A 15,874-nucleotide genomic window follows, 5' to 3' on the forward strand; every position below is an offset into this window, starting at 1 on the left:
TTAATATGGCGGTAACCGACTAAAACGCGGCGTTTTGAAGGGGAGGAATTAAAGGAAACGCGGCGTGCTTGGCCGCGTTTGATTTGAGAAGGTCGCCGAGGTTTGGTCGATCTTTCCTACAGAAAAAAAAAATATTGACGTCTCTCTCTCTTCAGATCGGAATCTCATCGACAGGAATAAGAATGCGAGGAAGATACTGAGAAAAATAAAGGATGCGAGGTGAAGTTTGCTTCGATTGCCTCCAGCAACGGATCAAGTCAGACTTCTCCGATCAGATCGTCTTCTCTTACGGCCTCTCCGATTCTCCGCTTCCTTTCGGATCCTCCGCCGTCGTTAAGGTAGTTCAGTATGCACAATATGTATGTAGATATCGATGGTGGGAGTATTGGAATTTGAAGCTGATTCGAGTGGTGATTTTGTGTAGGTTTCTGACTCTAGCGAGGAGGGAGTTTCTGCTTCTGATTTTGATTCTAGTTCATCTCAGTTCGTTTTGGAGTATCTCCGCAAGGAAGAACATGGTTGCTTAGTCAATTACGTGTATGTTCAATCTTTTTCTCCTTGGGCTAAATAGTTGGATCTTCTCCTATTCGTGATTTTGAGTGAACTTCCTTTTTCTGTAGTGAAGGACTTGGGAATTCAAACGATGATGTTGACTGTGATGAGAATTTGATTTGTTCACACTTTAAGGCTACGAACGGCAGAGAGTTAGGCTTAGGCACAGAGGACATCTCTTGCGAGTCTTCAGGTAGTTTTCCAAGCAGGAGAGCGTTGGCTGCACTTTTACCAATTGCTCAGATTAGCAAATGTTGTTCTGCCTCTCATCTTCAAAAGCTTGCTTTTAGTTTCCTTTCTGAGTGCCCGGAAGATTATATTTTAGCCTCTCTAAATCGCCTGATTGGTGGAGAGTCATCTGCACAAGAAACTGAAAGTTTCCTTCGTCTTCTTGGGTTACCGTTGTTAGAGGAGGAAAGCGATCTTCCAGGTCTCAGGCATCCAAATCTGTCACCGGTCTTGGGGGTTCTGACATCATCTGATTGTTTGGTCTCAGTGCTCCCCAAACCCCCGTTTACATTGGAAAACATTCTCTACTACAGTCCTAATGCTTTAAAGTCAGAGTGGCACAGAAGTTTTATTGTATATCAGCTGTTGTCTGCGCTAGCTCACTTGCATGGGTTGGGGATCCCCCATGGGGATATTCGTCCATCAAACATTTTCTTGTCTGAATCGTTGTGGAGTTGGTTAAAGATCTATAGCAAGCCTGATTTAGGATCTGGAGATGCCAATTCATCTGCCTCAAGAAAAAGTTTGTGTGTAGAGGGTTGCTATTATTCTGGCCTTTATGCTGATCTTAAAATTTCTTCACATCTGGACTGGCAGACTATCTTTGATAAATGGTGGAAGGGAGAGGCTAGCAATTTTGAGTATTTACTCTTCTTAAACAAACTAGCAGGCCGAAGGTGGGGAGACCACACATTTCATCCAGTAATGCCATGGGTCATAGATTTCAGCAAAAAACCTGAAAAAGATAGTGACTCAGGCTGGCGGGATTTAAGGAAAAGCAAATGGAGATTGGCAAAAGGAGATGAGCAGTTAGATTTTACCTATTCGACATTTGAGATTCCGCATCATGTTTCAGATGAATGTCTGTCTGAGCTGGCTGTTTGCAGCTACAAAGCTAGGAGACTGCCACTGAGCGTCCTGCGTAAGGCAGTTCGATCTGTGTACGAGCCTAATGAGTATCCCTCTGATATGCAAAGGCTTTATGATTGGACCCCTGACGAGTGCATCCCTGAGTTTTACTGCGATTCCCGCATCTTCTGCTCTCTTCATCCTAGTATGTCTGATTTGGCTGTACCTCCATGGGCAAGCAGCCCCGAGGAGTTCATTAGATTGCATCGAGATGCTCTGGAAAGCCCCCATGTTTCATCTCGATTACATCATTGGATTGATATTACTTTTGGTTACAAAATGTCGGGCCAGGCTGCTATTACTGCAAAGAATGTTATGCTGTCTTCATCTGAGCCAGCTGTACCAAGGTCGGTTGGACGCCGTCAGCTTTTTTTCCGGCCTCACCCGGTGCGCCTGCGTTTTTCCCGCGAGAAGGAACAAAGTAGAAATGAACAAGAAATGCATACGTTTCATGGCTTTGGGGTGGACAACAAGAGATCCGTCATCCTCGAAGCTGATGAGTATTTGGAAGAAACTGAAGAGGCATCTGCATTTTCTGAACATGCATCACATCTAAGTCCTCAATATCACCTTTATCAAAACTTGGATGAGTCTCCTTTGCATGAATCTTCTAGTGAGAACACGAACAAAGCTGATACTAGTCTTTCTGGAACTTCAAGAAACAAAGGCGTGCCATCCGATATATGTTTGAATTATCTTCTGGAGCATATAGACGTGCGAGACGAAGTTTCTATAGAACCTCAGGAGTTGTTACTATGGCGGCAAGATTTCTGCCTAGGAAAGGCCATCGCAGAGGATATTTTCTCTATTGGCTGTGTCTTGGCGGAACTTTATTTGATGAGGCCGCTATTTAACTCGGTGTCTCTGGCTACTTATTTAGAAGGTGGTGACTTACCTGAATTAATCAAGGAACTTCCTCCTCTTACTAAAGTACTTGTTGAAGCTTGCATTGAACGAGATTGGCGAAGGTATATTGTCTCACCTTTTTTTGGTAAACCCTAGTCATCTTTGATACTCCACTGGCTTTATGACTCTCTGTGTGCTACATGCTGATAAAAAATGTAGTAACACGTTTTCTCCTTTTTAGATGTGTGACTGACTCCTTACTTTCTCTTCCTTTCGAAAAATTTAGGAGGCCGTCAGCAAAGAGTCTTTTGAACTCTCCGTATTTCTCAGCCACAGTGAAGTCAGCTTACTTGTTTGCTGCTCCACTTCACCTTTTGGCCAAAGGTGGAACACGCTTGTATTATGCTGCTAGTTTTGCCAAACAGGGGGCCTTAAAAGCAATGGGATCATTTGTGGCAGAGATGTGTGCTGCGTACTGCTTGCCACTGGTGACGACACTTCTATCTGACAACGAGTGTGAATGGGCTTATGTACTTATCAAAGAATTCACAAAATATTTGACACCAGTGGCTGTGCAAAGACTTGTCTTGCCTTCTATCCAGAAGATCTTATTGGTACGTATAGTTTGTTGGTTACCAATGGAATCTGTTAATGTACTTACAATATCAGCTTACTGTTAATTTCAGTTATTGTCTCCTGACGTAGTATAATATGCTTAGACGACAGGTTACTCGCATTTGAAAGTTTCTCTTCTTCAAGATTCGTTTGTGAGGGAACTATGGACTCGAATTGGAAAGAGAGTATACCTTGAAATGATTCATCCACTAGTCATATCAAACTTGTATAATTCTCCGGACAAGATTTCGGCTTCTGCAGCTTCTGTGCTGCTGATTGGTTCCAGCGAAGAGCTTGGCGCCCCTGTTACAGTCCATCAGGTGAGACAAGATTTCCTGTTCTTGTCAAAATTATTTTTAATATACCTTTCATCTGGTATGCTGTGTTTCAGAAATTCTGATTTGGATGCTGACTTTTCCCTCAATACAGACTATACTGCCTCTGATTAATTACTTCGGAAAAGGAATACGTACTGATGGGATTGAGGTGCTGGTTAGAATTGGTACACTCTATCTGTTGGTTTAAGCAACTTAGCCTCTACATAGAAGTTTCATATTAGCCAAGTGATTGTTATGTTGTAACGTTTCAGGGAGACTGTTGGGCGTGAACTACATTGTCAAACAAATGATGCCATTGCTTGAACATGTTGTTTGCTTCTGTATCGATCTTTCTTCTATGAAAAAACCAGAGCCTGTCCATAGTTGGTGTTCTTTAGCACTGACTGATTGCCTAATCACACTCGATGGTCTAGTTGCTCTTATACCAGACGAGTTGCTCATACATGAACTAACCAAAGTATGTGATAAAAAAGTTCAATCTCCTATCCTTATTGTAGTTTTATGTTAACCGCTTAACTTTTCGTCTGTCGTGGTTTGTCTATCATCATATAGGGTCGGTTGTGCCTACACGTAAGAGTACTTATGCAGAAAAACCTAGAGTTGCGAGTCCTTCAGGTACTCTTGATATTCTTTCTCTGTTCTTCTATTTTCTTTATTAGTACCTTTGAGGGAGGTGTGAAGGATAATCCAAAAACTGATATTTAGCTAAATTTTTAAGGGCTCTCTTGTAGTATTATTTATATTGGTATTTCCGCTGCGAGGCATGCACCAATGCCTAATTTATAAAAGGATCTATCAGTACCTCTTTTCTGCTTGTTGCAGTTATATGAAATGTCTTTTAACATTTGATTTTCTTTTCAATGTTGTTTTCTTCGATGTTTCAGTTTGCTGCAACTTCCCTGATGTCAATTTGCCAGCGGATTGGACAAGAGTTGACTGCATTGCATGTTCTACCGCAGTTGAAGGAGCTTTTCGATGAATTTGCTTTCTCTGAGAAGAGTACTGATGTATCTGACTCTTTAAACTGGAAGATCAGAACTACAGAAAGAAATTCCCATCCAGAATCTCCAATCAAAAGCCGTATGGATCTTGTGTGCGTGTTTCACCTGTACATCGGTAAATAACTTTTGTGTGATTCCATTTTATGTCCTAACACTGTAGGAATGACAGGTTGCTTCTGTATCCTTCTTTCGCCTCACTTCTTGGTATGGAGAAATTACGTCAGGGCTGTCCAACCTGGCTACTACTCGAGCAATATCTGCTAAAGCATCATAACTGGAAGGTATCCTTTCTTCATATATGTTCTTCTGGTTTTTGTTGCAATAATATCTGATATATAATAGTCATTTATCACTGAATCTATTGTGTATCAGTGGGAATACACAGGACGATCCTCTCGATATAATATGGAAACCAAGCCTGTGCTAAGCAAGGGCCCTGCGTCTAAGCACACTCCTAAGACATTGCTTAATGGATCTGGACGGGTAGTTCCCCAGTCGCAGGGCTTAAGAAACTCCAATCACTTAAAACCTCATATACATGACCCAGTTGAAGGACAAGAAGAAGTCTTAAGCCCTTTGGTGCATGAACCCTGGTCATGGTTTCCTAGTCCAGTAGCTTGTTGGGATGGACTTGACATTGGACGTTTTGGAAACCCCAAAGATGAGCAACGATGGAAAATTAGAGCATCTGTTTTGTCTTCAGCTCATGCCCATCGCGGAGCTCTAAGATCTTTAGTGGTTTCTGAAGATGAGTGTACAGTTTTCACCTCAGGTATTGATCCAGGGTTCAAGGGAAGTGTTCAGAAGTGGGAACTAGCAAGCTTAAGCTGTGTCTCTGGTTATCATGCCCATGAAGAGGTTGGTTCCTTGGCTTACTAAAGCTTACCTTCAGCGCCAATTTATTCAAAATAGAAAGCATCTAACTTTTTTGTTGTATATTTTAGGTTGTTAATGACATCAGTATTTTATCTTCCACCGGAAAGATAGCATCTTGTGACGGAACAATACATGTGTGGAACAGCCAAACCGGGAAACTAATACATTTGTTCTCCGAGTCACCTGCGGATCAAGATCAAGATCAAGCTTCCTCATATCTGTCATCAAACAATAATTCCAATCAGTCTAATAGACATGTGTCACATGGGTTATCAAATGGGATATTCGATGGAAACATGTATACATGTATGCATTATTTAGAGTACATGGATCAGCTTGTTGTCGGAACCGGATCCGGAGCCCTCAGGTAAAACAGTATCCACTGTACAAAATCATAACATTTAAGCATTAGAGATAATATGCAATTATTTCCACTGTACAATTCAGGTTTATCGATTTAGCAAGAGGCCAGAAGCTTCAACTTTGGAGTGGAGAATCTTTTGAATCTGGGTCTACTTCCCTCGTATCTGCTCTTTGTTCAGGAGGATCTCATACTAAACAAGGAGACGGAGCATCAGTATCACCATCTTGGATTGCAGCTGGTTTTAGTTCTGGCCAGTGTAAGCTATTTGACTTGAGGAAAGGTGGGGTTATTTCCTCCTGGAGAGCTCATGACGGATATGTGACCAAGGTGAACTAAGTTCTCATTCCTCCCAAAACGATATAAGTTCCTAAAACCAATATGGCTTTTTCTCATCTACGAACGTTGTCTTCATTCTTGCAGTTAGCGGCACCTGAGAGCCATTTACTTGTGTCCAGCTCTCTTGACAAAACCCTACGTATCTGGGACTTGAGGAAGTGAGCAAAACAGTCATCACAGTTTTTTTTTTGTAAGTTTACATGTAATAACAACGGTTTTGTTTTTTGTGGTAAAACAGGAGCTGGACACCAGAGCCTTTTGTTGTTAAAGGACACAACGACGGTGTTTCAGGTTTCTCCATCTGGGGCAAAGACGTTATCTCCATCTCAAGAAACAACATTGGGGTTTTCTCACTGTCAAAGTCTCAAGACGAGGTAGTTTCTCACTCCTTATCGAGATTTTCACGTTAATGAGTTAAAACCAAACACGCGTTGATCAATTTTGCTACATTGCCTGAACAAATATTAGAAATTATAGAATTCCTGGTGAAATCAAGATAAATTATGTGAGGATGATATGTTTTGTTCAATTGTCAGGACGAGCAGCAGCAGCAGCAGCGGATTATACCACAGAAACTGTATATGGCGGAAAAGGGAGGAAGAGTGAGGTCGGACTTATCGACCATTTGTGTTTTACCATTCTCCAGGTTGTTCATCGTTGGAGCACATGATGGTTACTTGAGAATCTGTTGTTGAATGAAACTACAATGCGAAATATATATTTACCATATAATGTTTTTTTACAAATTATGTTGCCTCTGTAATTTTTTTTTTGTCTTCAAGGAGACGAAGAGTGTACTGGTTTGTCTATACGGTGTATGTTATCTTCTCTGTTTTTACAAGAGAAACTGTTTGTAGTTCTTCTCTGCTAACAAAAACAAACAGTTTTTCTTCTTATTTTGGATTTTGGCCATTGTAAGACTACATTAAACTATAATCAATCAATTTATCGTATTAAACTAAAAGCTAACTAGTGATAAATTTGATTAAGGGGCTAGACATCAATTGAATTGGTCCCTTCTAAGAACTTAGTAAGTAAAGTCAATGAGACGACGATTTTTGAAACAGTGATTGAAAGTTGAAACACATCAACTTGAACGAGCACAAACGATGAACTGTGAAGAGAACTATATAAAAGCGTGGAACATCTGTAACAATGAAATTTCCATGTAAAAGAAAGAACAAAAATTTAACAGAAAAAGAAAGTTGCAATATCAGACGACTTTAACATAGAACTCTGTCTTCACAGAGCTTTCATCAACACATAAAAAGAATAAATCTTCGAGTCCTTACTCCATTTTCAAAGCTCAAACTCATCGTCTCTAAGCGCCAAAGCAGCAGCTTCTTCTTCATCATCATCAACAGCAAAGTACTCATTCTTCTCCTCAGGCCTAAACATATAAAACATAATCACATAGAACACCAAACTCACAATCTCCTCCGCCGCAAAGCTCACCCACTGGTACTTATACGCCGCAATCGTCTTCAACGCAAACACCACAATCCTCGTGAAGTAAAGATACCCAATAACAACAATATAAAACTGCCTAAACAACGTCAGCTTCGACAAGTTCCTCGCAGCTTTCCCATCCGTCTTCGACGTCTCCCTCAAGGCCCGAATCGACCATACGATAGGGAAGATAATCGCACAGCAGCAAATTATATCAACCAACAAAAACACTTGGTTCCACGTCACCCAATCTTTAATAAAAGGTCCAGTCTCACCGATCACAATCGAAGCAATGTTCGCTAGCACCTGAAGCGGGATCACAATGATCAACACATTCTTCTCCTTCTCCTGCAAAAACGGCTTCAAGAACGACCATCCCGTTCCGATCAAGATAATCACAGTGAAAAGCAAAACAACGCGAATGAACTGGAAGATGTAGAAGAGTATATCCCATCCATGAGGCGTCCCCGTGATCTTCACGTAATGCTTATCCTCCGCCGCGCAGATCAGATTCAACGATTTGATTAAAAGCAGCCCCGCCATGAGAAGATGGATCCGGTGTACCATTCTCTTATTCGTCCAGCAGGTATAGCTCCAGTAACCTAAAAACGCCACGTAGCAGAGGAAGAAGAAGGAGTAGAGAGACGGCAGCTGAGTAGCTCCCGCGGGGAGATAGTCCTTAGATCCGTTGGGATCTTTGTTATACATCTCCGTGCGAACCGCCATGGAGACCTTCGTCTCGGGGACGCAGTTCGCGAAGAAGAGAGAGTACTCGTTCGGGGAAGTCACCGGGTACGAGTGGTTGAACCGCGAGTTCGGCGGAGGGGAGAGATCTCGGAACGTGAAGAGGTGCGTGACGTAGTGGGAATCGAGGACGCAGAATCGAGCGTTCTGCTGCATCTCGAGGAGGACCTGGAGGAGGGACTCTTCCGAGAGGAGGAAGAATCCGAGGCGCGACGGGTCGGGGTTCGGATCCGAGGAGGTGGAGACGACGGAGACCGAGGAGACGGAGACCGTGACGTGGCCGGTGTGTGTGAATCCGAATTTTTCGAAGAGGATCATGGGGCGGGCGTCGTCGGAGATTACGAGGGATTTGATCTCGGCTGTGGAAGGTGGGATCGCGGCGAGGAGCGCGACGGAGAAGAGGAGGATGGCGATTGCAGGGGGCATTTTCGTCATTGTTGTGGTTGAGAGACAGAGAGGCGTGTGGGATCGGGATCGTATAACCGTCGGCGAGTTTTGATTTTTCGAGTTATATAGTCTTCAGTCTATCTCAGATCTGACACAAATGTATGCGTCATTTTAATTATACTTTCCAACTATGTATAGAAATGTTTATTTTACTAGGATTAATAGAGTCTTTAATATGATTAGGTGATGACCAGCATCATGAGCTGCGTGAAATTATATATACAAAAATTATGTTTCTTTGTAAAACAAAAAAATTAGAAAACATCATTTTTACTATATACTTCATCCGTATTTGAAATATTAACTAGATGTTGTATTTAAAATATTAACTAGGTGTTTTGTCCGCATATCGCATATGTATGCATAATCGTTTTACTAATAGTTATTAGTATATTTCTTATGATTTAAACATGACAATAACTTATTATTTATATTCTTAGTCATTTGAGTTCTTTTTTTTTATCTCGGTCTACGTCTTCTTAGTACAAAGAAAAACTATAAAACTATGAAATCATAAGAGCATAATTATATATCAAATATTAAACACAATAAAGTAAAATAAAAATGTGAACTTTTGTTTTGGACAACGAAGAATGTGAACTTTTAGTCTCTCTTAATCTACTTTTTAATTTTTAAACCAGAAAAATGTATTAAATTACCAAAAAACATTGAAACACACAAATCCAAGTAAAAATAAAATAAATAAAAAATAAAGTTCAATGATAATTTAGAAGAAAACTTTAAAAAAAAATTGAGATAATGATAATATTTCATTGGTTTACTTGATAAATATATACATTGATTTATCAAAATATTTCATAAGTTTACATTTAATAAAAAAAAAGATAATGATAGTTTTATTATTATATTTAATTATATAATGATAAATCCAATTATTCATTAAAAATATATCTACTTTAGCCATTTTAAAGATTAAACCATTAAACACATGTTCATAACATGATTACATAAGCAACTCTCTAAACTTAATATCAAATTAAAGCATAAGTTTTCTTATAAATTAAACAGTAATAGAACATATAAGTGAAATAACTGCCATTAAATCATTTAGAATAACCAATTCATAATTCCAAACTGCATGTAACAAACCCGATTTGCTTCCTAGTCTTTTAAACTCAACGAAAGAAAGAAAAACATAAAACTCCAACTAAACAAAAAACAATTATCGAAAGTACATAAATATTGATGTTAAGAACCCAAAAATGATCTAAAACTAAAGAGAGAATTAAGATCTGATGTTGTTCATATAGCTGTTAATGCAAACAACCCTACCAATAATATTGTTTGACAAAAAAGTATTGTTTGATCTTCACAAAATGATTGAACCACTGAAAAGAGAACGTTCACATCAGAATGAAGTGATATCATGAAAATAACGCAATCAATTGAAACAACCAAAAAACACTATACCTAGAGGATGAAAAAAAACTATAACCGATACAACTTGGAATAAATGAAAAAAATGAAACTATAAAATTTAAAACATCTTACATCAAATGAAAACAAGAATTGGTCTTCACTTGTGAAAGTTAAAACAATTATAATTTTAGTTCCAATTAGAAATTTCAAGATAGTTATATTATTTAAAGGAATAAATTAATGATTAAGCTAAAAACTAATAAGAAACTTGTGAAAGTTAAAATAATTATAATTCCAATTATAAAGTTCGAAATAGTATACTATTTAAATTAATAAATTAATTAAAAATTATGAAATATTTATATTATTTAAATTAATAAATTAAATATTTAAGCTAAAAACTAATAATAATATGACAAATAAGCAAAATTAACTAAAATCATGGAGAATGTGACAAATCAGCAAAATCACTTCATAAATAATAGTATAGATGTTTTAGATTTTATTTTTGTATTTGAAAGATTCATGTTTTAAATTTTAATTAATGCACTTTGTTTTAAAACTAAAACATAAATTAAAATCTAAAAATATGAATAATAAAACTCTATTAAGAATCAATTAAAACTAAAAACAAGGCTAAATATACTTTCTCCGTTTCAAAATAATACTTCCTCCGTTTCAAAAAAGATGAAAGTTTTAGAAAAAAAATTGTTCCAAAAAGATATATTTTTTATATTTTCACTGTAATTTTTGTCAACTAATAATGGAAAATTGTGAAGTTCAAAACCAAACTTTTATTTTCTAAAGTTGTATTAGTTTAAAAATATAAGAAATATAAAATTATAAAAAACTATGCATTTATAAATAAGTTTTAATATGTTTTATCAAAAAGTGTGAAAATTCTAAAACATCTATTATTTTGACACGGAGGAGTACATGTTTTAGAATTTTCTAACTTTTTAATAAAACTTATTAAAACTTAGTTAAAATGCATAATTTTTTATAATTTTATATTTTCTATATTCTTAAACCAATAAAACTTTCAAAAATGCAATTAATGGTTTTGAATTTCACAATTTTCTATTATTAGTTAACCAAAATTACACTGAAAATATTAAAAATGTATTTTTTTAGAACAATTTTTTTTCTCTAGAACATGCATCTTTTTAAAACGGAGGGAGTAGAAGATAAAAATATGTATTTAATTAAGCCCTTTCTAAAAAAAAATATGTATTTAATTTTATTAATATGTGTGCAAATCATAAAACATTAATCTTTCAAATACGAAGTGAATGAAATTTTAGATGGTGGAGAATTATGAGGGGATTCACATGTAGTTATGTGCTTATGCAAGAATACCATACAACTCATTTTTGTTGTATAAAATAACTCATATTTATGAGAAGATATTAGCATATTAGTGAAATAGATTCTTCAGTAATCTCAAATAATATATAGAGGATTACTCTGTTTAAATTATAAGTTTAATTTATAATTTAACTAAATATTTAATTGTTATATAGGAAATGAGACAGTACGACAAACAATTTTTTTATAATTCACCATCTATCTAATACACTTAAATGATTAGGATACACCTTATAGTGGCTCTGATTGGTGATATGTAGTATTAAACTTGAGATGCATTATCTATTGTAATTCAATGTAATTTATAGTAAAAATTCAAAGAGATGGATAACACAAGTGGAGAACATGCATCCAAATAGTGCACCTAGGGGCTAATCCAAAGGAATTATTTACTGGGTGCAGTATTGGTCATAAAAACTAAGTTAAAATAAAAGAAATTCGAAGTCAAGATATTATGGGGGCATAGACTGATTTTTACCATTTGATCCACTGAGACTTTAGTACTTTACATGTCAAATTTCCAATATCAATAAATTTGTGGGTGCACTTGTAATCACACCTCGTATTGTGGCTTAGTCCCTAGGTTAATCCGAATTTAACATTGTAATCATACATTTTTACTCGATATATATGATATTTATTTTACAGAATTAGTTATATATAGGCATTCAGGTACATGTTCGAGTACATATAGGTTTTTCGGGTATTTTGTTTTTAATTTTAAAATTAACTATGTTTAAATATAATAAATTTATGGTGGGGGTTCGAATCGGATTCTTCTATCTCCGGATAGGTTCGTAAAAACCTAAAATTAGACAAATAATCTATGCGTTTAAAAATGTCAATATGCCATTTATAGAAAAGTAAAAGTCAAACCCTCGTGCCCAAAAACCGAAACCCGCACATTTACGCGGATCAAGCTTTGTTAAAGGTTTATGTTTCATTACTTTGTAGATGGAAAAGGCTAAAAACTTTCACTACAGGATCCAAAACTAAAAAATATTAAATATTAATTTGACCATGTGTGGGTAATGATGAAGGATCTCCCAAAGTTTACAAACAATATCAACATTGGTATCCTATATACTCTTAACATCGAAGTGATACTTTCAGCTCTCCGACATCACAATATCCGAGAATGCCTTCATTTTCAATTAATTTAAGTAGTGATGATGAGGGATCGTTGGATCGGAAAAAGCAAAACTCAAAAAGATGACTACCGAAGCTGATAATTCAGCCGTTGATACTTTGATATCATCAAACGAACAAAAACTTGATTTTTAAAGTGCAACAAAAAGGAGAAAAAGTTACGAGATGACTGAATTATGAATGCAAAATAAGGCTAAAAACTTAGCTTTTAAAGACATAAAAGAGGGAAGTAAATTATTGCTAAAAGACATAGATATTGCTGATATTAATATTCGCGAATACATTTGATATGAACAAGAATGAATCGTATGACGACGTCAAAAACAACAACCATCTTCTATTACATGCAATTTGTTTGAATAAGATTTTAGGATTTTGGAGGTTCTGGATAAAATTTACCTGGCTATTATTGTTGTTGTTGTATTAAATTTGTATAATAGTTATGCATTCATGTATTTTTAAAAATCTGATAAATTTCCTTTGTAATATTGCTATTGTCTAAATCTTTTTTTTTTTTTGCTGCCGTTAGACCATATCTTGCTTTATTCAATGCAAATATTGTCTTAGTTTATGCATGAGGCAAAAGAGGATCGTTGAACTGCTGTTGAATTGAGGCTAGTTGGTGACTTGAATGTCGTGGGATGGCGATTCTCTTGAAAGCTAACTGTAATTTTGATCTTACGGGTTTGTATGATTCAGACTGGACTGGATTTACAATCACAAAAAAAAAGTTCAAGTGGATGATTGATACTTCAAAAATTATTTTGTTGTGGAAGTAAGAAAATCAGAATGTTGTATTATGTTCTTCTCAAAAGAATTAAAGTACCAGGTTATGTTGTTGAACTAAAGAAGTTGACGTGGATAAAAAAGTGTGTTGTTATCAATATGTACTGCACATTCTTGTGCAAAGGACTTGTACTGGGATAGTAAATATGCGTGTCATATAGTAGCTAATCTTTTATTTCATTAGCGTACACAGTAAGTAGAGTTTGATTGTCACTTCATCTGAGACGACACACAAACTCAAACATTATCTGTATATAAATTTTAGAGAGTAAAATAATTATTTTTTTGTCCTAGAGTCCTTGACAATGTTGAGCCGACCCTGACAGTAAGCATAGTTCTTCGGTACGGTAACACAAAACTCAGAGGCGTCAATATACGGGAAAACAAATAAAGTTCACAAGAGCAAGTCAGTATATGGTATAAAAGAATAATTAGAGGCGTCATTGAGATGAACCTAAAACAGTTATCTATAAGGACCGTATCTTGGTTGTGGTTTGTAGTACTCTATGTAGCAGCCTAAAAAATTGTACTGGCAAATTCGGATCTGTTCAGCCTTCTCCTCCATCCATCGGTTGCTCCAAGGATTAGAAAGGCATGTATGGGAACGTATGCAGCTGCAAGAGGTGAAAATGTAGCTCTAAGGCCTGTTAATTTACAGATGAAACTTAGTGGCTTTCTGATTCAATGAGTTTTTTTTTATCTTTTCTGCGACTCCTTGAATCGGAAATGCTTTCGAGCATATCAGATTACAAGATCCTTGTAATCAAACTTTTGTTATGTTTTAATGATATTTACATCTTTAGCAAAAAAAAAAATTGTACTGGTTCTACGAGCAAAGTGAAGAGATAATCCTTGAACTTTCCATGGTAGTCGCAGAGGCCATCTACCGTATGGAGAACTTCCATCCTATAATAGACGAGTTAGGGTAAGGATTAAACGAAAAATGCTGTTAATTATTAAATCCAATGGATCAGCAAGTAACAAGATATTGAGCTTAGCTTCAGACAAGCCCATAGTAACTATCACAACGGTCAATAACACAACAAAATAGAACAGAGGAAAACAACAAAAGAAGAGTACGGTTCTTCCAGCTCACGAGGTCATCCTGCGTAACTGACTTGATTCTCTTTTTGGTCATGACGAGTGAGCTGGCAAATCCAGATGTGATGTCACTAGATCGTTCTACTGATGTGTATAAATAGAGACTCAATCAGCTTTGTAAACCCCAAGAAATGAAAGTGTAATTTCAGAGAAATATTCATATCTTCAAGTTTCTGTCTTTATCTTTATTAATCCTTAAGCAATCTTCGTTATTAGTTTATTCTATGGAAATTCCATGTTTTTAAACCGTACTTAATTCCATGTTGCTTCATGGAATAGTTAAGGGCGTTTGCTAATTCCATGTTGCTTCATGGAATAGTTAAGGGAGTATTCCTTATTCATTAATATAATACATAATCACGTCACAAGTCAATTTTGGACAACTAAACAATAATTCAACTTAAATCGTCATAAATAAATTGTGTACCTCATCATCAATTATGTCATCCATGAGGCGTACATTTGCAGCCAACGGATAAGCTTTGGACTAGAACTTAACCATTCAAAATAATACGTCTAACTAGTGTTTCCAAATCCCATAAAAGAAGATGACGTGGCCATGGCTACATACCCTGATATGCACCAACCTCTCTGTTCATCAAAATTTGGCACATGACTGGATTTAGCCCATTTGATAATATACAAGCTGAAGATTTGATCTCACACATATCTTAAACTGCCAAAAAACTACACCAAAATGTTAGAAGCATATATTTTTAGATATATAAAGGTTCTAGTGGGGTCTTTGATCAAAATTTAGAAACTTTCCTATAAAATAGAAAACTCTAGGTTTAGGAAAATAAATTTTGAATCATTATGCTGAAAATTTAGTCATGGTTTCATACTTTCATTGTAAATGCCAACAATAATAAGAATATACTAGGTAGTAATCTGCGCTACGCGCGGAGTTAAATAGTTTGTTAGATTATTTATCGTATGATGTACTAAGGGATTTGTTGTATAGTTTTGTTTCTAAGGATGATCATTCACATATCCGTTTGGATTCAGTTAATCTATTCGGATTTCAAATTTTTAAGGTTAGAAATTTATATCATATTCAAATATTTACAAATTTTGGTTTGAATTTGGTTCCAATCATTGCGGATTCGTTTTCGGATTTGAGTTTGGATACACATTCTAATTATGTATTTTTAACAAAAATCCAAATATACTTAATATTAAAATAAAATAATATAAAACATAAAAATTTGAATAATGTAAGACTAAATAATTAAATTTACATATTAGTTCAATTTAAATATTTGGATGGAGAAAAAATAAATATTTTCAGTATTTTGAATATTTTCTGTTATTTTTAGATATTTACTTGTGACTATATTGATAATTTTTAGATATTTTAATATTTTTGAATATCTAATAGATAT

At 35.9% G+C, this 15,874-nt stretch overlaps 2 protein-coding genes across 2 annotated transcripts; one reads left to right on the forward strand and one right to left on the reverse strand.

The window, feature by feature from the left end:
- The first annotated feature begins 64 nt into the window (after positions 1 to 64).
- Positions 65 to 6,961, forward strand: LOC106387797 (protein GFS12-like). The gene is made up of 16 exons (XM_048743165.1): positions 65 to 338; positions 425 to 537; positions 621 to 2,657; positions 2,822 to 3,149; positions 3,255 to 3,470; positions 3,580 to 3,652; positions 3,740 to 3,945; positions 4,041 to 4,103; positions 4,373 to 4,581; positions 4,659 to 4,770; positions 4,862 to 5,347; positions 5,434 to 5,732; positions 5,813 to 6,056; positions 6,150 to 6,223; positions 6,304 to 6,439; positions 6,602 to 6,961. The coding sequence occupies exons 1-16, from the start codon at positions 213 to 215 to the stop codon at positions 6,758 to 6,760; spliced, it is 4,881 nt and encodes a 1,626-aa protein (XP_048599122.1). The 5' UTR covers positions 65 to 212; the 3' UTR covers positions 6,761 to 6,961.
- A 216-nt stretch (positions 6,962 to 7,177) lies between these two features.
- On the reverse strand, positions 7,178 to 8,821 carry LOC106387794 (protein CANDIDATE G-PROTEIN COUPLED RECEPTOR 7). The gene has a single exon (XM_013827717.3). It carries the CDS (start codon positions 8,691 to 8,693, stop codon positions 7,365 to 7,367), a length of 1,329 nt encoding a protein of 442 aa, XP_013683171.2. The 5' UTR covers positions 8,694 to 8,821; the 3' UTR covers positions 7,178 to 7,364.
- Positions 8,822 to 15,874: the final 7,053 nt, after the last annotated feature.

Source organism: Brassica napus, chromosome A10 (genome assembly GCF_020379485.1).
Source record: "Brassica napus cultivar Da-Ae chromosome A10, Da-Ae, whole genome shotgun sequence".
In the NCBI taxonomy this organism is placed as follows: Eukaryota; Viridiplantae; Streptophyta; class Magnoliopsida; order Brassicales; family Brassicaceae; genus Brassica; species Brassica napus.

Excerpts from the sequence above, each read along its gene's own strand:
- LOC106387797 (XM_048743165.1), top strand. The coding sequence starts at position 213 with ATGCGAGGTGAAGTTTGCTTCGATTGCCTCCAGCAACGGATCAAGTCA. Across the intron at positions 5,733-5,812 it reads ACCGGATCCGGAGCCCTCAG|GTTTATCGATTTAGCAAGAG; the intron begins GTAAAACAGTAT and ends TGTACAATTCAG. Across the intron at positions 6,440-6,601 it reads TGTCAAAGTCTCAAGACGAG|GACGAGCAGCAGCAGCAGCA; the intron begins GTAGTTTCTCAC and ends TTCAATTGTCAG.
- LOC106387794 (XM_013827717.3), bottom strand. The coding sequence starts at position 8,693 with ATGACGAAAATGCCCCCTGCAATCGCCATCCTCCTCTTCTCCGTCGCG.